General features: G+C 47.4%; 1 protein-coding gene across 3 annotated transcripts in view; it reads left to right on the top strand.

Annotated features, from left to right (window-relative positions):
* PDE2A (phosphodiesterase 2A) overlaps positions 1–22,592 on the top strand; it is a 2,546,881-nt gene that overhangs the window by 1,138,154 nt on the left and 1,386,135 nt on the right. The window contains exon 1 of one of the 3 annotated variants that reach the window (XM_069640247.1): positions 8,750–9,614. The exons of the other annotated variants lie outside the window; for them this stretch is intronic. Coding sequence (XP_069496348.1) covers positions 9,525–9,614 — 90 coding nt within the window. The 5' untranslated portion in view covers positions 8,750–9,524. Of the gene's footprint in view, positions 1–8,749; positions 9,615–22,592 lie in introns of those variants that run through there. 3 annotated transcript variants of the gene reach the window in all.

Genomic DNA, 22,592 nt, shown 5'->3' with positions numbered 1-22,592 from the left:
TTGAAAAACAGTAGATGTCCTCACCTTTGTGGAACTCTCCCGTCCCCTGCACACCCAGATCATGACCTGCGTAGAGTGACCAGACTTCCCAGTTTTCCCGGGACAGTCCCAGGAAATTGCCCTCCGTCCAGGATCCCGGGAGTTTTTAATTTAATAAACCCTGTCCCGGGATTTGAAGAGTGGGTGGCTATGGTCCCGGTTTTTGCCAGGACACGATTGGAAAATCCAGAAACCGGGCCCGGCGCGACTCATCTTGCGCTTGAATGGGGGTGTGAATGCTTTTCACGCCCCCATTTCCTCCCCCTTCCCCTCCCCTGCCGCTCTCCTCCAATGAGAGCAGTGTGCCTGTGAGCACTCCGCCGCAACTCCCGCAATAGGCCCGTGACATAGAAGTAGGACTACAGTCTGATTTGTGTTTACTTTAGTCCCACATTTATGTCTATGGCATGTCCCATTTAAAAAAAGAAAACTCTGGTCACCGTAGACCTGCGCCAGTCAGTGGTACCGTGACCAACCATGCGAGCATGTGTCGCAGACACTTTCTCAGCAATGTCAGGATAGTTATTTTTCTTCATGTTTACTCTTGCCGTTACTATTGACCTACTGTTGCCTCTTGCCTTCCCTCTTTTCCCTTACTGCCAACACTCCTACACTGTTTTGGGGTGGGACAATTCGAAATTTGTTAAATTTGGCCCCATTAGAAAATACAAAGTTTTGCTCTTTTTTGGTACTTTTTAAAATACTGGGCTATGTCAATTGAGAGAAGAGCCGGGACGATGAGGCAGCACCGTGCTGTCGACCCGTGAAGCAGTCTCTGCACGTTAGACTTTAAAATGGCAGATAGGTTTTTCTAGGCCTCGGCCTTTGCAAAGAAAGTTCTAATTAGTAGCTTTTGCCAACAAAATAAGAATGATTGGTCATGGAAGAAGAAGGGAAGAAACAGCTGGAAAGAAGCAATGGGAGAAGAGAGAGGGAGAGGGGGAACGAGGGAGAGGGGGAACGAGAGTGAGGAGGAGAGGGAGAGAGAGGTGGAAAGGGAGAGGGAGAGAAAACAGACAAATGAGTGACCGCTAACTAGGAGGCGGGAGTGGTTTTTAGGGGAGCTGTCCACACCAAACTCTTTCATCTTGTATTTCCATGGGACACTGAGCTTATCCCATACGGGTGACCGGTGGCTGCAGGGTGAGGATAGCTGTGACCGGCAATGTGTAGCTGAAGGAAAGAAGGACGTTCTGGTGTGAGTGTCTTAAAAGTGTATTGACCCCTGACTGGAGGGTGAGAATATCACATCCTAATGATTGATGGTACGGGTGCCTACAAGGAGGGCGATCCACGGCTGATGGGTGAGACTATCTAGGCCTGTGCTTGACCCCTGAGACTCTGTATTACATTAAGACCCCTGAGGCAACATTCCCAAAGTGTGTCTCTCTCTCTCTCTCTCTCTCTCTCTCTCTCTCTCTCTCTCTCTCTCTCTCTCTCTCTCTCTCTCTCTCTCTCTCTCTCTCTCTCTCTCTCTCTCTCTCTCTCTCTCTCTCTCTCTCTCTCTCTCTCTCTCTCTCTCTCTCTCTCTCTCTCTCTCTCTCTCTCTCTCTCTCTCTCTCTCTCTCTCTCTCTCTCTCTCTCTCTCTCTCTCTCTCTCTCTCTCTCTCTCTCTCTCTCTCTCTCTCTCTCTCTCTCTCTCTCTCTCTCTCTCTCTCTCTCTCTCTCTCTCTCTCTCTCTCTCTCTCTCTCTCTCTCTCTCTCTTCTGCCATTTCTTTTAACATTGCCCCAGGACACCTCCCCTATCTGAAGGTAGCTCACGAGTTAGGCCTTGGCTGCAGGCGTTGGGACAGCCCGCCCCCCACCACCCTCTTTACGAGGCTGATAAAGTGAGTAACAATCAGTAACAATCATTGGTTCATAATTAGAGTGCTGAGAAGTGAGAGGCATATGCCATGAAGCACTTTATAAAAACCTTGTATGCTATTATAGTAATTGATGTTAGATTCTACATATAGGTTAATTCACAGTCGGGCTGGGTTAAGTGTGTGCATATTAGTATTGCATTTAAAACAATACATTTTCTTTGGTGAATGTTCAGCCAATGTTTGTGAATTGAAAATAGCCAGGAGTCTCTGCTATGGAAAGCCCCCACCCAGACTGGGGAGGAAACTATTGAAGAGAGGAAACGCAGTACAAGAAACCCAGCACTTTTCAGCTGAGGGCTACACCCAGAACTAAGGGTCATCCAAAGGGCAGGGCAGGCATGTGGCACCCTCCCAGCAGAGGCGATGGACTAGCTGCAGAAAGACACAGGGGAGCAAACAGGACAGAAACATAGTCTGTAGTGCAATCCCATTGAAAAACGCTGTGTACATCAGGCCCTGTGTGTGAAGAGCAGGCGGGAAACAGCGAGACTGGACGACTACGGTGCTCCCTCTCTGTTGTCAAATTCCAGGGTTCTATATCAGTGGCCGCAGTAGGCGGGAGCGGTTGGAGCGGTGCTCCTTTCGTTATTTATTTTTTTTTATTTTTTACATTTTACTATTCTTTTACTTTCATTCCAGAATGGTTTAGAAACCAAATGAAAGAAGTTGGAACGTGCACTTCAGTGCACTGCAGTGAACATTCCCTTAAGCAGCAGGCGTGTTTTTTTGGGGGTTTGGATTGCGTGTGGGAGGGGGGCGTGGCGATGGGGTTTGTGGGGGTGGGGGTGGCAGTCCAGCAGGGAATGTAGTTCCACTAGTTCTTTTCGTACACTTCGTCCATCGGGTATAGTTTGTTTGTATTTGTTTAAGGATGTGACGTTGGCCAAATATGGGCCTTGGAAGTGGATTTTTAGGATTCTTAAGGTGGAATTGTATGTTGTTTGTATATGATATACAGTTTTATATTGAATGGGCTACAATTTAAACAAAATGTTGCTATTTTGAAGTAGTCTGTGTGATCTATGTTGGCATTTTGATGGCTCGGCCTGCAACGAAATGAAATGCTGATGGGGTGAGTTGTTAATCATCTGGTGTCTTTCGGCTCCCTCACAGCTTCTCAGCAATCCATAGCTCTGGGGCGTCATTTCACCAAAATGCCAGGGGTAGCAGAATCAGCATTATACGACCCTTGACATCGGATGACATCACAGGAAGTGATGCCATTTGACCCCAGCTCGAAGTGTCATTTTTAAAAATGTAGTTTATTAATTTTTCAAACAAAAAAAGATAACATACAGACTTAATGAAGCATTTCCAATAGTACAGCCTGAATTGTCATCACGGGAAGTGATGAAACATGACCTTTCACTACTTGACAAAACAGGAAGTGGCATCACATAGAATTGTTCCTAAGAAGAATACAAAAAATATTGTTACAATATCACTGTAATGTCACATACATTTCATACAAGAATGGATCACCATATGTATCATTAATATCAGTGTGTATAGGACCATATTACTGTGAATGCAAGCAAACATCCAAGGCCAAATGATAATGATGTGTTATCATATAGCACTTCTGCTTAAGTGCTTTATCTAGAACAAATATGCATACAATATCACCCAACCTGTGTTGGTACTCATTTATCAACCTGACAAAGATGAAAGGCAGAGTTGGATTTACCGGGATTTGACCCTGCAACCTACAGAACACACACATTGCAGCAGCAAAGCTCAACCTACTGAGCTATCTTACCAGCTATTGCTGTCATACCTGCTACAGTAACATGAACAATTACATGTCACAAATTTCTCAAAGTCAGAAAGCAAATTTCATTCTGTATTGGACACCATTAACCTGGTAACTGCGATTTAACAGCAGTCCAGTTCATCTACAGGTTGGGTGCAAAATTGGCCACATGTCAAGCCTGCGTGGATCTACTTTTGAGGCTTCAGAGTTTGGCAAAATACATACCATCGGGAGAGTTCATAACTGTGCATTAAGGAATTGAGAGTAGCACAGGGAAAGCTGCGCACTCACACAACATCCCGTACTGCGGGCACTCGTTACGTCATATCTTGCAAACAAACATCCTGAACAGCATGCCATGGAGATAGGAAAGATAGACACATTACAACAAAGCACAATTGAATCAAGGGCCACTACGATCAAAAATGTCTACACTGTGCACAAGTTCTTAAGCACAAGGATTTTGTGACCAAAGACACTGAGATGGAGTGTCTTGTGATGATCTTAAGAAACGTAAAAAAAAACATGCTATATCTTCAACTTGCGAAAAGCAAAATACATAGTCCGAAATGGATGCTTGTTCTACTCTAAATTCTTTTTGAACATTTTTTTGTACATTGTGAATTTGAGGTGTTTAAGAACACACTAAATCTGTGACTCGCCCCCTGAAGAGTGCCTGAAATAAAACTTTAATGCGTCTAACACTTATTGTATACAATTCCAGAGAAAAAAAATGTTATGCCTATTCTTTCTTATTTAGGGTCACTGCTCAAAGTGTTACACTTGTGGAACCCCTTCATTTTTTTTTAAGAAGCCTGAACAAGAAAGCCAGCCACTCTAGAAACAAAGAACCTCGTGGGTAGCAAGGAAGACCACAGGGGTCCATTCTGTTTTTTTCTGTGCATTCTGGGACTTGTAGTTTACCTTTTCCCATTATAAGACTCAGACTACAAGTCCCAAAATGGAAAGAAACAAACAGGACCTGACAGCACCTTCATATTGGAATGGATCATGATGTGAACTATGTCGATGTAAAGATACAAAAAAAAGCATGCCATGCCTTGGAAATGTCCATGAACTTGTCCTCACTTCCACTCAGGTGCAAGCACTCTGCTGTGTGTGAACATTTTAGAAAGAATGCTTTTTGTATTTTTGCCACACTGGCCGCCATCATGAGTGTGTAGGAAGCAGTAAGAGCAGGCAGTGTTTCCAACACCATCTGGTTTTGCTGCTGCCATATTATACCCTGGTGGGTATTTGCTGCATGAAGAATAAATGCCACCTGATTGCGTGGCGAAATACATCCTACAAATCCTCCAGTGTTTACTTCCACCCAGAAGGAGAAAGTAAGTCTTAAGCCCCCTGCCAGATATTATTTCCCAAGTGAGGGGGGTGCACTAACACATTCCTTCACGTCAACAAACATATTCTGCAAGATGACCCTCAAAGGGCATGGAAAAGTGTGCACTCTGATGCACACCTACTCAGCTCTTTACAATGTAATGCACAGAAGGATCACGAATGACCCTTTGGCACAATTATACCTCTTCACAGTCCAATTAAATCCTCAACACAAGGGTGAACTTGTTTAAAAAAATATATATTTAAATAAATAATTTGGGTGTATAGCTTAGTCCAGACAGCAGCAGAAGTTAAGTAGACGGTTACCATAGTGGTTATTAGACATGAGATATATATGCTGTCCTTTCACAGCAGTGGTTAATCTTATTTAGGCATAAAAGATTGCCCCGCCAGCACAGTGGTTTTTCACAAGTGATATCAATGTGTGGCCATGTACCTATAGTGGTCACCACAGAATGTCTCCTGCCCTATCCAATTCTTGAGACTGAGTTACTTTTCCAGCCATGTTTTAGACCTGTCCAGTTACTGAGGCCTAGTTGATAATGATGATGTGCTATTTGTATAGCACCTTTATTCAGGGCACATATGTACATACAATATCACCCAACCTAATTTGGTACTCATTTATCGACCTCGGAAGGATGAAAGGCTGAATTGGTCTTGCCGGGATTCGAACCTGCGACCTTCAGATCACCCTCAGATCACAGCAGCAAGCACTCAACCCACTGAGCTATCTTACTGGCCCAAGTTAATTTTCCTTAACATAGTCATGTTTCCAGTTGAGTTAATCTCCTCCCCTCACACACGTTCTATTACTCTTCTGAGTATTTTCCTGTGGCTATAACTTCTAAAGATGCAGTCAATTACATGCATATATAGAAAGCAAAGTCAAAAAGAAGCGATGTAAAGTATAAAGGTCGAATACCGTTGTGGAGGCCTCCCTGGCGGGTCAGTAGTGTGGGGTAGCCACTGGTAGTAGAGCAGCAGGAGGGTAGGTGGTTGTCAGACAGAAGAAGAGTCAAGATGTAGGGTAGCTCTCCAGCTATTTGAGACTACGACTCCCAGGATCCTTCACCCTTGACTATCATGGCAAGGACTGATGAGAGCTGTAGTTCAACACATCCAGCTGCAGTCCCCTGGTGCAGTGCGGCCTACACTGACATCATGTTGCACAGACCTAAGCTCAGGAGATGGAGGATGCAGCCCTTCCAGCGAGGGCCTCTAGTTTCCAGAATGATGGATGCAATCGTGGATTGATTATCAGTTGTTGGCCAGTTTACACAGCCCTTCTTTTTATTTCCTTTAGTGACCGTGACCCTCGTTTCTTACCGCGTTGTACCTCAGTGGGATTACAGATGTAGGTTTGCTGGGTACAGTGGGGGGCAGTCCGTAGCAGTGGCGTGTCCAGGCTCTTTTGACTGGGGTGGCCCAAGTGGGGCAATGACTTATGAAGAGGTGGCATGCAGTACGAGCACACACACAGATAATGATCATAGTTTAGGATAATGGGGTAGCCAATCAGATTCCAGGGGTAGCCCGTGCCACCGCAGGAGTGGCCACTCCCTGGACACGCCTCTGGTCCTTGGAGTGTGGCACTTGTTCGCTGCATGCCAATTTGAGTAACAGGGAAAAGCTACTATTTGCAGCTAGTGGGGGACACGGAACACTGCTGAAAAGGGGTGGGGCTAGAACAGGAGGGGGAAGGCAGGTAGAGGACTGGGTGACTTTCAGAGTATATTATATGTGGTGTGCAAAAGGTGCTTCTCGAAGGTCAGTCCTCCAGGGAGTCAGAATATCACCTTGACACATCGGGAATGGGCGGGGGTGGGGGGGCTTACATAGAATCTAAACTTGTATCACAATCATTTCATAGGGACACTATACGCGTTACTCCCCAGGGTCAAACAGTGTTATGTATGCAATTATTTGGGTGTTTTGAAGAGTTCCACATGTTGCCTGACGCCAACTTCAAAGCGCTTTTCTGTCAGGAAAATAGTGTGTGTGGGTTGTGGAGGGAGTGGGGGGGTCACGATTCAGGCCTAATGTTAGTCGGCCGTTCTGATTGGTGAAAGGGTACAGTTGGTCATTTTGAAGGTGAAGTAGGCGCTGTCGATTGAAAGTCTACCATAGTCATCATGTTCCCGGTGGACTGGTCTAGTGCCTGGTTCCAGGTGTGCGGGAGAACATTAGTCAAGACAGTGGGCCTCATTACAAGTGTGGCAGTCTGGAATTATGGGTGCCGGTCGCACCATACCGGCACCCATTTCTGGATGGCCACATGACAACTGCGTAACGGCCCCGCCCGCAGAGTTGTCACAGAAGCACCGGCAGCGTTAGCAACAGTGCCTGTGCTTCTGTGTCCCCACTCCCATGAGGTCCTATGGGGCTCCATGGGAATAGGGCACTAACATTTAGAATGTCCCAGTGGCATCGGGGAATCAGGCGCCAGCAAAGTGTTATGAGTACGGCGGCAACCCGCCGGTCGCACCGTCAGGGTTACCGCCGGACTCGTAATGAGACCCACTGTCGTTTGTTGAGTCTAGTGAGGATCGATTCTCGGCTCCCTGATTGGTTGGCAGGTTTGAAATACTTTATGAGACAAGAGCAAGGCATGAGCGTAAGGAGCTGCTGTCCGAATGTTAGTTCTGAGAAGTTAGGAGTAGCAAGATTGTCTTTGGGAGCAACCGTTTAGTTCTCATTCCTGCCCGGCTTCTTTTTTTTTCAACTGCATATATATTTTAGTGTTAAAATGTCGCCTTTATTTGTAATCAAAATCTTTGTAGTTTGTAATGGCTGTGAAAAGAAATGAGTATTTGTATCATGTATCCAGCAGGGGGGCCCTTTGTGTTGCTCGTACCACTGTTTTGCCCCTAACATTAGAAAGTTCACTGGGGTCAAAAGAAGACGGACATCAGGATCCAGTTTGAAAACTCTGGAATAAACTCTAAGCAGCTGAGAAAGAACGAGTTATGCGATAGCCATGTAAAGCGTTTAACCACTAATGCCGCGTCTGAAATATCTTTCCAACCCTGGCAAACGCCTGAGAAATGGAAAAGAGCATATCAGAAGTAAAACAAATACATAACAGGGGTGCCCCTCTCACCCCCGGGCCCAATTCTAAGATGTCAGTTTCACTGTGTCACCTCCTGTGGGCACTAAATCCAGTGCGAGATCCAGAAAACTGCACTCAGTGCCAAGAGGATGAAATCAACATGAAAGCACAGTGATCAAATACTACATACAACAAAGAAAGCAGGTAAAAGGTTGCAAGACAGCTGCTTCATACAGGACAAGGAACAAGAAGTCCTGTGCCTCGGGCGCCGGATTCAATTCTCCGCTGGATCTGATCTAGAGAATGTATGTTCCTGCTTCGGCTCGTCATATCTGGCATGCCATGTTATTCAAGACAGATGCAGCTGAAGCGTGTCAGGTGTGTGCCTCCGCGCCCCCATCCCAAGCCCTTGCTAAATCACTTGAGGGGCGGTATGGGAAAGACTGGAGCCATCTAGCACACGGTCCTCTGATAGGATCCGAGGGAAACGTGCGCTGGCTCTTCCTGTCCTTGCGTCCTCTACATACATTAGACAAACACACTTCATATATCACCAGCCCCCCGCCCACCACTTCCTCCCAATCTCCACCCATCACCAGTTTCAGGCCATAAGCACAGAGAGCGTCCAGCCTCTCATTTCCTCTTTATCGGCTCTGCGGCTCGTTGGACGTGGACACCGGCTCTATCTGGCCCGCTGTTGTTGCACGGAGAGTGTTACGACCAGGGGGCGACGGGAAATCCTTGAAGGGATGGCGACATTCCACAACACTAGTTGTACTTTTCAACAATGGCACATCAACAGGAAGTGGCCTTGACATGACCAATTGCCTGCTGCGGCCTCCTTTCATCGCCGCGTCGACGACGTTGGCAGAGTTGGCGGATGAGCTTGGGATTGCCGGTTGAGCAGGGGGTTGTTGGCCATTGGCAGGGGCTGGTTCTCGAGGGGTGCCAGGCAGAGGAACAGGGACGCGGTTGAGACGGCAACGTGAGTGCCAATGGCTTCCTTTCGGGTTTTTGTTGACATCTTGAAGGAGGCCCCGGCCTTCCAGATTATAGTTGCTCTTGTCTAGCATCCTGTCCCTTGGAGCACAGGTCAAGAAAAGGGGTCCCCTCCCAAGGAAATGACTTTCAAAGCTGCGGCGCTGGAGGCGGTGGAAAGGTTTACGGCTGCCGCCCGGGGTCTTCGTACTCAGTCTGTATGCCGGGGCTCTATGCGCGGTGGTCGATGGCAAAGGACGTACTTGGAGGACTGGAAATAGAGGACACAGAGATATCTTGACCTTGGGAGGAATTAGGGATCTTTCCGTTAGGTGGCACCTTGACATGATCACAAGCCACCAGCAGACTCAGACCCTTCAAAGGTTGGCATGTGATAGTCCTGCGGGCTAAAGAATTGCAGGGTAGCGAGACGGGACCTGACAGGAGGAGAAGGCGCTGTCAGATGCTTCAATGCTTTGCTGTTGGGGAGTAAAGCTGCCCGACCCTGGAGACATGGTGGCCACCACAGACGAAGAGCTGCTTCCCAGGCCATCATTAATGGTGACTACCACACACCTTTTCCCTTTCTGCTCATTCATGTCTTTTGATCAAGTACATTTGGTAGCAGGTCAATTCATGGCCTATAGAGAAGTCTTTAATTTTCTTATTTTTTCTTCTTGAGAAAGAAATAATTTACATATTTCAGTAGTTTCTTAATGGAGAACTGATGCAAGAAACAGAATATGTGAAGGGCAGAAGAGTGCCCAGCGTAAGGTTGATGGGCAAAAGGGCATCCAAGCATGTGGCTGTTTGGAAGGTGAGTGTCTGAAAAGTATGCACGGGGGAAGGGCTCCAAAGGAGGCATAGGGACTGGGTGAGGTGGCAAAGGATGCTCCTTGACCTCACCATCCTCAGGGTAGAGAGGTAGGGTGGTGGTGCTGATGGGTGGAGGTACTGGTTACTTATGTAGGTGAGATGTCGGTGGGGTAGGGCGGCCCTCAAAGCATAGCTAGTGGCAGAATCGATTCCAAAAGAGGTTTCAGGGGTAGGAAGCAATCGAGGGTACATGGGGATGCCATAGGGAGGTGCTAGGGTGGAGAGTGCCAAATGGATGCCATGGACAGGAGGGTGCCACGGGATGTACTGGGCGTAGATGGGCCAAGGGAGACCAAAGGATGTGGCAGGGCAGGAGAGTGTCCACAGTTTATGCAGAGGGAGGAGCATTCTTAAAAGATGTGCAGGGGCGCACCTAATGGTTGTGTTGGGGCAGACTAGGTTCCACGAGATCATTGAGAGGGAGGTAGGCAGGAGGGTGCCCGAGGGATGTGCATGGTAAGGGGGTGCCCGCAGGATGTACTAGAGAGGAGACAGAAGAAGAGCTGTGCAGGGCAGGAGGGTGCCCGAGGAATATGACAGGATAGGCGAGTGCATACGTTATGTAAATGGAGAGGAGAGAGTCCATGGGTTGTGAATGGGGCGTGTGCCCAAAGGATCTCTGCAACGAGAATGCGAATGCCAACCCAATGCTTAGAGCGCAGATTGTATCTAAGGCAGTAGAATACCGGGTAGGCTGATTACCAAATTCAGATGGGCCTGATATAATGATAATGATGTGGTATTTATATAGCTCCAAAGTGCTTTACAGAGCACATATTTTACATACAATATCACCCAACCGAAATTGGTACTCATTTATAGACCTCGGAAGGATGAAAGGCTGAGTTGGCATTGCCGGGATTCGAACCTGCGACCTGCAGATCACGCTCACATCGCAGCAGCAAGTGCCCAACCCGCTGAGCTATCTTACCACACGACATGCTATCATATGTTAATGTAAAAGGTATTTGTACTGCGCAAAGTCACCAATGGAATTGGTCCACAGGCCCTCAGGTGGATCTGCAAACAAGAAGGCAGGGATGGGTTAGTGAGGAAAAGAGGGAGTAGGATCGTGAGAAGGTGGTGTCTTCTTGGCAGCTTCAGTTTGTTTTCCCCGTGCACTGAACTTTGGTGTGAATATCGGATGATGCGAGACCTCGTGTGCTGTTGGTGCGGTTTATGTGTTATTTGCTTGTTGTAATGATAAGCCATTTATAAAGCGCCGGCTCACAGGTGTTTCTAGCCGCGACATGGATCATATGTGTCTAAAGGCTGTTAAAAGAAAGGGGTGAGGCTGCAAATGCGTGCACCTTGTGAATACACTACCTCTTCATTTACATAATCCTGCAGGATCCATGTCCGTCTCAATGGTTGCCTCTCCTCCAGGATGCTCCTGTCGCTTGCGCTCTGGAGTTAGTCCGGGAAGGCTGGCTTTCTTATGCAATTGTTTTAAGACCAACAGATTCTTAAAATATTTCATGGCCCCTTTTACTACACTACCTTGTGCTGTTTAAACTCTGATGCATCTTCTATTGTACCTAGTCCTCTTCTTCCTTGTGATATGATATGATATGATATGATATGGCATTTATAACGCCCCTAAACACAAGTGTTTCAAGGCGCGACGAGGCAAGGGAGGGAAGACAGAGGGAAGTCAGAGATAACGATCTTACTAGGCCAGGTGACTTTGAGGTTGTGCAGGTGCAGGGGAGGGGGGAAGGGGACAAGTACAGGGGGAAAGAGGAGAGGGCAGTGCAGTGCATAAGATAACAGTAAAATAGATAAAGACCATAAGTAAAAGTGCAGCCAGCTGGTGGCAAGTGCAAGGGTAAGTGCAGACATCAGGTGTCAAGTGCTAGTAGGGACTGTAGGGATACGGAGACAGTCCCCGAGTGCAAGGGTTGCCATCATATGCTGTGTCATGTTGAAATAATCTTCCTTATGTTTTTGTCATATTTGATTGCACTTTGTTTCATGTTCTCATGTCTTTTATTATGTTAGCCTATGTCATCAACTCCAATGCTATGCTGTGTTAGCTCTGCTAGTTTGTGCCATGTTATCTTTCTCTTCCATTATCTCGTGTTTTCACATGTTGCTATGTTACACTGCGGTTTGCTATGTTGTGCCAAGGGTATTTGTATCAACCCATATGCTAGACACTGCCACATTGGGGGAACATAAACTGATGCCCCCCACTTAGCCGGGCCAGACCCCCAAATGTACCGAGTTATAGTGTCTGTTAGAGAAGGGGAAATGAAGGAAGGCAAAAAGTTCTAGATGTTAAAATAAAGTAAAGTGGAACAGGAAATGACCACTCCTCCATTTATTTATTTTATTTGTTAACAGCGCCCAGATCCGGAGTGACACACAGCGCTAGATTGCATGAACAAGAATACATAGGAATGTACATGCTTACAGACATAGGGGTATTGGCGCCGCTGGTACAATGTTTCATGCACATTTGTTAAAGAGGGCAGTTTTGAATTGTTTGTGAAAAAGCAGGTAGATTTGTTCGTGTCTGATGGAGGGCCGTGGGGTTATTCCATAAAGCAGGCACAATGACCGTGAAGCTTGATAAACCTGCTCTTTTTCAGCTGTAGCGAGGGGTGGTCATGGAGGTGGAGGAGGAGCGCAGGTTGCGTAGGTTGGACTTTAAGGTGATGGGGTGGGTGAGGGGCTGAATTGTGGATGCATCGATGTGTGATGGACATGATTTTGAACTCGATGCAAGCTTTTATAGGGATCCAGTGTGCTTCCCTTCGGATTGTGGTGATGCGGTCTAAACGTTTGAGGCCCCACACTGCTCTAAAGGCGTTGTTATGGGTAAGCTGTAGTTTGTTGAGATTTTTTGCTGAAGTTCCTGTGAAGATGGCATTGCAACAATCAAGTTTGCTGCCCATGTGGCGAGAGTAAGGCAGTTTTTGGGCTGAGGACATTTCTGGAGAAGTTAATGAGTTTGGTGGTGTATGCCGCAGAAGAGGCCACCACTTTCACATGTTTGTGCATGTTGAGTTCTGCTTCTAGGTAGACCCTAGGGTTTTGACATAGGGAGAAATCGGAATGCTATTCCCATTGATGAGGAAGGAAGAGAAGGCGGTGTTCAAGATGCTTGAGGCGGTGTGTAGAGCAAACAATAAGTAGCTCTGTTTTATCATCATTTAGGCAGAGATGGTGGTTGGCCCGTCACACCTGAATAATGTTGTAGATCTGCTTAATGTTGGCAGAGTCGATCTCATAGGAGCTTGTGAGTTTGAGGAGCATCTGCATGTTTTCAGCAAAATTGGTTTAGGATATGTCCATGTTATCCAAGAGGTCGAAGAGAGTCTTAGTGTACATGTAATACAATGTGGGGGAGAGGGACGTTCCCTGTGGTACCATGCAGGAGACTGGAATGGGATCGGCTGCTTCAGCTTCGAAGAAAACCTTCGAGGATCGCTCTCTAAGGAAGAATTTAACTCAAGTAGTTGCTTCGAGGGAGAGGTTGAAGGGGGTGGCGAGGCGGTGGCAGAGGATATCGTGGTCAACCAGGTCGAAGGACGCTGAGAGGTCTACCAGCAGGAGGATGACAGGGCCACCGCTATGAGGGATGTGGTCAAGTTGGATTGTTAGATCCAGAAGGGCGGTTTCTGTGCTCTGTCTGGCTCTGAAACTAGACTGACACATACCGAGAAGGTTGTGTTTTTCTAGGTGGGTTTGCAGTTGTAAGTATGCAGAGTGGTCAAGAATTTTCAGAAGGAATGGTACTGTTGTGATAGGGTGGTAGTTGGTGGGTAGGGTGGGGTCGAGGGAGTTGTGACCCAAGCTTCTTTTAAAGTGTTGGCACAGTGCAGGAGCTGAAGGAGGCAGTGATGAATTTGGTAATGGTCAGGCCGGGGGTTCTGCACAAAGCTTGATGATGTGGTCAGGGCAGGTGGAGGCTTTGAGTCGTTGGATAGTGGAGAGCATGTCGGCCGGAGCGACAGGGATTAATTGGAAAGGGGGAGAGTTGGTTGTGGCCCGGCATGGGCCTGTCAGGGTGGGTGCATGTGAGCTGCGATTTCCTGCAAATGGTTTTGCCACGCAGGGTCAGGATTTTGTTTACCTGGGTGGATTGTACTAGGATGCACCAGGTCTCATGTTCTTTAAGGATTTTGAAATGCTCTCCAGTGTTGGAGCTAGATTCAGCTATGCGGGAGTTGTAGATGCTGGCTTTGGTATTAATGATTGCTGTTTTATAAGTGGTAGCGCTGATGCTAAAGGTGTCTTTGTTGGCAGGCGAGGGAGCTTTTCTCCAGATGTGTTCTTTGGGGAGTTTTGTTTTTTCGGAGGGCAGCAAGCTCCTCCGTGAATCAGTTGTGGTGGTGATCTTTTCTGCGGGTAGTTTTTTTGTAAGGAGCGTGAAGATCCAGGGGCAGAGGAGTGAGGAGTTGTAGGCCGTGAGAATGTCTTTGGTGCTGTTGCTGTCAGGATGGGACTCGAGGGAGGCCCGGGTGGTTGGCTCTAGCATTTCTTTGGTTAGGTTTTTGGAATGTCTTGTAGTGAGTGGAGCTAGGAGAGGGTTCTTTTGTGTTGCGAAGAGGGGGGTGCCAGGGAAATGGAGAGGAGAATCACAAAGGGATCTGTCCAGGGTACAGGGTCGATGAAGGAGATTTCGGTAGGGACATTGAGGGGCAGGATCCAGTCAAAGATCCGGCCTTTGGCGTGGGTTCTGCAACCTTGGGCACTCTAGATGTTTTCGACTACATCTACCATCAGCCCTAACCAGCACAGTCAATACGGAAGGATCATGGGAGTCAGAGTTCAAAAGCTGTAGACCCTTGCCCTGCCAGTCCAGAAGGTGGTAACGGAAAAGGAATAACAGCAGCCGACAGACAATGCATTGGAGACAGAGCTAGTTGCTTACAGCTACATATACTATGACTGCTAAGGAAAGCGACCGCCCCACTTTGGATAGAATGCTTTGAAGGAGGTGATGGGATTAAAGAGAAAAGGTTGTGACTTATATCTCAGATGCTCAAAACTCTGGTGCTCAGTATGTCTCGGGAAGATAGCTCAGAGGCAACATGCTTGCCTTGGAAGCAAGACGACATGCAGCACGCAGGTTCGATCCCTGGGTCCGCGCTTAGAAACCTCTGGGTATTAAGCGCGTTATAAATAACCTATCATATCATATGTTGAGTGCCCACAATGTGTGGCATCTTTAGATTAGATCTCCACAAGGGCAGAGCTATGATGCCCCTCTCCTTATCATGGTGCCACCAGTTTAATTGAGGTATCGGGTTCCTTATATCCATTTTGTTGAGCTTTTGGGGTAGTTGGCCCTGTTTTATCTGGGATTGAAAGGCACTCTGGGAGACTCCATCGGGTGCCAGGAGACTAATCGAGCCCTCAGTCTCTGTGACTCGACTTGAAAGAGGTGGGCGAGCCTTGCACGTGCAGACTCTCCCATTAGCTAGCGGTCTACTCGTGTTATGCTAATAGACATTCATATAGTGGCCATATGCCCATGGTGTGCTGTTACAGTGCTATTTGCTTGCCCAGATGATTTGGGACGATGCTGGGTGTGTGCACGGAAGGGTGCATGTTTGCAACGCAGCCTATGTAGCTCAGGAACAGACTTCATGGAACTCCAAACAATTAGCTGCACAGCACACCAGTGGTCGAAGTGAACAGGAACGGCCAGGAGCGGCGTTCCACTACTTTTATTTTTTAGTGTTTACAGCTCCAGTACTTTTTGCAACCATTGTCATCATTGTGCAACTGTTCTTTGTGTAGTTAAAGCACACTTTTCCATTTGGCCACCAAATATCAGTTCCAGCTAAACTGAAATATGTTTCAAATCAATTGGCTGTCAACCAGCATGACTGCAACCCTTAAAAATGCGCTGCACATTGCTCCCTTCCATCCTACTCTGTCCCCCGCCAGAGTCTCAGTTCCACTGCTTTTTGGGTACACTTCTCTCACTTCAACTCACAGTGTCAAAAACTTAAACTGATCAGAAACCAGGGGGCGGGATGATCACCATGTCGCAAGATGACTATGTCGTAAGATCACGGAAGGAGCTGCAGGGTTGGCGGCTTCCTTCTCTTTTAAGGCGCGCTTAAGTGCTTTCCTCTACAAGAAGCTGCACAAGAACAGTCCCCTGACTACAGTATCGTTCAATGGGTCCGGAGAGATGTGCGGCACCTTCTGCCAGTCCTAGCTGTCAAGACAACAGCACTCTGCATTCTGGGACTCGTAGGAAAAATGAATGAATCTTTTATAACACACTTAATACCGGAGACCAGTCCCTAAGCGCAGCAAGACAGACAGGGGGTGCTGTTAGCGCCAAGAGGCTGTTGGTTTCACAGTGGGGGCGGCAATGCGAACTGGCCAGTTCACTCCCTCTCCTACTCACGCATGACTTCCGATTGCATGATATTTGTAATTGTGAAGCTCCATGGGGGTAGAGGGGGGGGGGGGGTGGTGTGTGTGTGTGTGTGTGTGTGTGTGTGTGTGTGTGTGTGTGTGTGTGTGTGTGTGTGTGTGTGTGTGTGTGTGTGTGTGTGTGTGTGTGTGTGTGTGTGTGTGTGTGTGTGTGTGTGTGTGTGTGTGTGTGTGTGTGTGTGTGTGTGTGTGTGTGTGTGTGTGTGTGTGTGTGTGTGTGTGTGTGTGTGTGTGTGTGTGTGTGTGTGTGTGTGTGTGTGTGTGTGTGTGTGTGTGTGTGTGTGTGTGTGTGTGTTTCCCCTTCCTATGAAAGCCTCCAAACTCTTTCAAATCGCGACCCTAATAGAAGCAAAGCTTAAACAATATTTTTGATGTAAAATACCAAAAATTATTCATCAATAATATTATTTTTCAAAAATAGATTAATGTAAATGGCTATTGTGAAATCGCATTTGAACAAAAATGTACATATAAAACAATTCACATATTGATATAATGGACATAAGTAAAAAAATCATATGTAAAAAATTCTCATTTACATTAACTAATGAATATAAAAATGTCTTTTTTAAAGAAACCATACATACTTTCCATTGTAGATGCATGTGGAGTTTATCCATAGTATCCTGTATTGACTCAACATGTTTCGAGTATTATTTAGCCCTTCATCAGGGAAACAGATGCCTGACTTTTCAATCAGTCTAGAAGCCAGTAATGCCATTAATAATAACAATCGACATTTTTATAGCGCATCTGAGCGCTGCTTATTATTACCCACGGTGTGTGGTGCTCATTTATCAACCTCGGAAGGATGAAAGGCTGAGTTTGGCCCTGTCACGAGTCAAACCTGCGTCAGCATGTTCTGCACAGATGTCATAGCGAGCGCTCTACTCGCCGAGCTATCTGACTGGCATGCATTGACTCCTAAGGATTGAGGTACACCAAGATCTTTTCGGTTTATTCGTGTGGGTCATTGCTAATGGCTTTATGTGCACATGCATGTGTGGGCATGCGGGTGCAGAGGGCTTGTGTTTGTTTATATGCCGGAGCGTGTGTTTTGAGTGTGGTTGCTTGTGCAGTGGACTTCTGTGAGTGTGAGTGCTAGCGTGGGTGTGGGCAGTTTGTGTGTAAGTGTATGAGAGAGACAGAGAGAGACAGAGAGGGTCCTGATTTAAAACGCGTTTTTCAATGGTATTTTCCCATTGAAAAACGCGTTTGTAAACCAGGCCCATATGTGTTTAGATTCTGCCTTCCCAAAAAAAAGAGAAAACAAGCACAACACGAATGCTATTATCTATTGTTTTCACTTCTTACTCCGTAAATGATGTCATTATGCCCACTGCCTCCAGCTACAGACAGCCACAGCCTCTCTGGCAAACAATACCCTAGCTAATGAGTGGACGCTTGGGGCCTGGCTAGACTGCGGTGGGCACAGAAAGTGGCTGCATTCCAGCTGACTTGGCCACCACACAACCCAAGGACGCGAGGATGGAAGTTAGATGGCTGCTGAAGCACTCTGCGTGCATCATAGCCAGTCTGTAACCACGTCGCCATGGAGGGTCACTGGCAGACATCTCTGCAGAAACTGCACAGACGGCTCCTCTGGCATCAATGCTCTACTTTCGCCTTTTCTTAGCATGCAGTACTGGCGTTTCTGGAGGCCCCTCTCACTGCAAATATGATGCCATAGTTGCCAACATGATCCATTCTGTTGGTGCTTACCCAGTCCTGTTTTTTATTTTTTTTTATTCTTTGCATCCTGGGACTTGTAGTTCTACTTTTCCCATTATGAAACTCAGACTACAAGTCCCAGAATGCAAAGAAAAAAACAGGATTGGATAAGCACCTCCAGATTGGAATGGATCATGTTGGCAATTATGACATGAATGTGTGCATGGAGATCTCTTAGAAAAGGAAGAGGGGAGCAGCGGGGGAGCAGTGGGAGGAGGGGTGAAAGAGGGGAAGGTGGGTTGGATCAGGAAGAGAAAGTAGTTGCGCAGGAAAATACAGACCTCTCTGAAAGTGCACCGTAAGGGGACAACAGCCAATCTGATAGAAGCATTCCACCTGGAGGCCGGGAACTCACTTTGGCGTCTCTATACAAAGGGCTGCTAGGACTGCTAACATGGTCCTGGGTCGCGGCACTTTGTGCTCTCTGACACTCCCTGCAGCTGTGCCTCACCCCTGGGTGCATGCAGCCAGCTTCCATTCAGGCTTTCCCGGTCCATAAAAGGCCACACAGCGGCCCGGAAGCTGCACAAGTCTTCACACACAGCGGCCCGGAAGCTGCACGAGTCTTCACACACAGCGGCCAGGAAGCTGCACGAGTCTTCACACACAGCGGCCAGGAAGCTGCATGAGTCTTTTGCGGACCTGGATGGGGTGACTTTTCACGGTGTGATCACTGGTTATAGCTCCTGTGGTTTCACCTCCTAGTCCATACCCGCCATTGTTGCCGTTGCCAAGGTAGATACTCCTAGGCCCACTCTTCTTCGTCACAGTTCTTACTTCCCATGTAAGCTTATCTCCATCCAGGAAGCCTTCCTCTCTTGCTGTACTTTCCTTCATGTCATGCCTGGACGCCCTGAGGGTATAACCTCTATTTTAATTTAGATGAATGTTCTGCACAGCATACCTTTCTGAAATTACTGTCTCAAACCTTGAGCACCGTCTGAGTGCTGAAGGTCTTCTATGGCAGGCGTGAGGAGATCCTTCATCATGGCACTCGCAGTTTTGCTTTAGCCATCATGGACGCAGAACTGAATTTCCCAGAATGCTAAGATCAAAGCAGGACTGGAAACGCTATTCTGTCCCGCTATGAGACTTCTTGAGACCTCCGGCACTGAGTGACTTTTTGTGTTACTGCACTTAAATCAAAGCTGAGTGTCCCTCCTCAGACGTCCAGCTTCTGGGTGTTAGTTATTTACCGACCCATTGACTGTCCATGGCTATGGGAGTCCCTATGGACCCTTCCCACCTGCTACGTGCCCCTGGTAAGTGTATTCCAGTTCATAGATTGAGGCTTATAGGTGGTACAGAAGGCAAGATAATAGCAAAAACAGAAAAGCAGTAGGAAACGGACAACCTACAAGGTTCCAGGGTCTCACTTCCTATAATGGTGTCACGTCGGTTCTTCGTCCCAACTTCCCATCCCCTGACATGGTTATAGTGTCCTGTACACCTCTTTGCACCACAACACATTCTGAGCGTTTACAGTGCCAAGCAGTTTCTTGGCATTCTCAAGGCGCAGTGCCTTTCCCACTGTGTTGGGCAGCTTCAGAGCTTTAGTGCTCAGCTAATTATGATTAACTGTCTCAGGGATATGGAGCCTGCCTCACTATGCCTATATCTTTTGTGTATGTCACTATATTGCGCTGTCTCAGGGGATGGAGCCCAGCTTACTCCCAGGGATATGGGGTCCAGGTAACCATCTATGAAATGCCCCAGTCAGCCTCATGGTCAACCTCAGGGATATAGTTCCAAACTCACTTTGTATGTGGTGCCCTAGTCTCTATTTCAACAATGCACGATAGTCCTACTCTCTGGGTGGGTCTTCTCACTCACAATTTGTTGGTTGCTCTCCTGGGCCAAGTTCTCCTCTTTGATCACTCGTAAGTCCTCCTATCACTCGCAAGTCCTCCTATCACTCTCTAGTCCTCCTATCACTCTCGAGTCCTCCAATCACTCTCGAGTACTCCAATCACTCCCGAGTCCTTGGATCACTCTCGAGCCCTCCAATCACTCTCGAGTCCTCTGATCACTCTTGAGTTCTCCGATCACTCTCAAGTCCTCCGATCACTCAGAAGTCCTCAGATCACTCTTGAGTCCACTGACCCTTCTTGAATCCTCATCTTCTTGCATTACTTTAGGATCCTCAGGGCTTCTGGACTCTGTGGTTGTTGGGTGTTTCCAGGCTGATCTTCTCCTTCCTCTCTCTCAGGGTTTCCACACCTCTCTGATCACTCTCAAGCCCCCCAATCACTCTCAGGTCTTCTAATCACTCTTGCGTCCTTTGCTCCCTCTCAAATCTTCTTCTCATTGCATTACTTTAGGATTCTCAGTTCTTCAGGACTCTCTGGCTGTTGGGTGGATCCAGGTTGATCGTCTGTCTCATCTCTCAGGGTTCCCATGCCTTTCTGATCACTCTCAAATCCTCCGATAACTCTTGAGTCCTCTGATCACTCTCGAGCCTTCCAATCACTTTCAAGTCCTTCGATCACTCTCGAGTCCTCCAATCACTCTTGAGTCATCATATAACTCTCGAGCCCTCCGATCACTCTTGAGTCCTCCGATAACTCTCAAGCCCTCCAATCACTCTCGAGCCGTCCAATCACTCTCAAGTCACCAGATCACCCTCAAGCCCTCCGATTACGCTCGGGTCCTCCAATCACTCTAGAGTCCTTTGATCACTCTCCAGTCCTCCATTCACTCTCTGGTCCTCTAATCACTCTTCGGTCCTCAGACCACTCTTAAATCCTTTGATCACTCTTGAGTCATCATCTCCTTGGATTACTTTAGGATCCTTAGATCTTAAAGACTCTCTGGTTGTTGGGCATTTCCAGGCTGATCTTCTACATCTCTCTCAGGGTTTCCATTCCTCTCTGATCACTCTCGAGTCGGACAATCACTCTTGAGTCCTCCGACCACTCTCGAGCCCTCCGATCATTCTCAAGTCCATGTCTCATTTAATTACTTTAGGATCCTTAGGTCTTCAGGAATCTCTGACTGTTGGGTGGTTCCAGGTTGATCTTCTCCTTCATCTCTCCCAGGGCTTCCATGCCTCTCAGATCACTCTTGAGTCCAGGTCTCCTTGGATTACTTTAGGATCCTCAGGACTTTAGCACTCTCTGGGTGTTGAGTGTATCCAGGCTGATCGTCTCCTTCATCTCTCTCACACTTTCCATGCCTCTCTGATCACTCTCCAGTCCTCTGATCACTCTCGAGTCCTCCAATTACACTTGAGTCCTCTGATCAATCTCCAGTCCTCGACTCTTTGGATTACTTTAGGATCCTCATATCTTCAGGACTCACTGGTTGTTGAGTGTTTCCAGGTTGATCTCCTCCTTCTTCTCTCTCAGGGTTTCCACGCCTTTCGGTTCAGTCTTGAGTCCTCTGATCACTCTTGAATCCTTGACTCCTTGGATTACTTTAGGATCCTCACTTCTTAAGGACTCTCTGGTTGTTGGTTGTTTCCAGGTTGATATCCTCCTTCTTCTCTCTCAGGGTTCCCATGCATCTTGGATCAGTCTCGAGTCCTCCGATCACACTCGAGTCCTTGACTCCTTGGATTACTCTAGGATCCTCAGGTCTTCAGGATTCTCTGGTTGCTGAATGTCTCCAGGCGGATCTTCTCCTTAATTTTTCTCAGGGTTTCCACACCTCTCTGACTCGTCAACCTTCGCAGCTTTTTAGGCCAGACAGTTACCTTAGCTCATTCATGTTTCTAGGGTTGTTCAGCACTCTAGGATGTTTAACTCTCTGGGCCCATTCAGTTTTCTATAACGATTCAGCTCTGGTAGTTTATTCAACCACCTTAGGCCCTTAAACTCCCTGGGCCATTCACTTCCCTTGCCCCTTCCTTTCAGCTCTCTGGGGCAGTTAACCTCTCTAGAGCCCCAGGTCCCTTAACTCTCAGCTTTCTTTCTCTGATCCCGGTGGCCGAGCCTTGGGGTGGAGGGGGTACGGGATGGCCATCCACCTTGCTCCCCCCTGGTACCCAGTGTGCCCCCCAGCCGCACGCTGGCACCATATTATGCACCTGTGGCACCAAAGCTGCCTCCACCACTGTTTAATCCTCATTGCGGCCTACACCATTCATTCCCCCCAGACTGATTCCCTCAGTCTTTTTTCTAGCTCCATTGGCTGAGTTCTATATAAGCTGCCTTGGACTATGTCAGAGTCTGTTACTGTATCTCTTAGCCTCTCTGATTGTTTATCTGGTTTAATTACATGAGCAGACTCACCTGGGTGCTCAGTATTCAACTCAGAGAGTAAATGAAATGAAATTATATTTTATTTATATCGTGCTCATACACAAGTGTTTCAGAGCGCGAGTATAAAAGGCCCGGCAACCATCTTGGAATCAGCAGAATTCCCTACCTCCCAACTGCTGACATACATCTCGTCGGACACCCCTGTAGCTTCCTTGGATGGTACAGGCCTCTGGTGCTGCCTGCTTGTGATGCGTAATCACTGAGCTATCGGTAGCTGAGCTCTGTGCATGAAAGATGTTTCCAGTCCACAGACCCTGTGGTGATG

The sequence above is a fragment of the Ambystoma mexicanum genome, chromosome 7q (assembly GCF_040938575.1).
Source record: "Ambystoma mexicanum isolate Mex_15411 chromosome 7q, UKY_AmexF1_1, whole genome shotgun sequence".
NCBI lineage: Eukaryota > Metazoa > Chordata > Amphibia > Caudata > Ambystomatidae > Ambystoma > Ambystoma mexicanum.
Note: the sequence above shows the minus strand (reverse complement) of the source record. Positions and strands in the feature narration are given on the sequence as shown.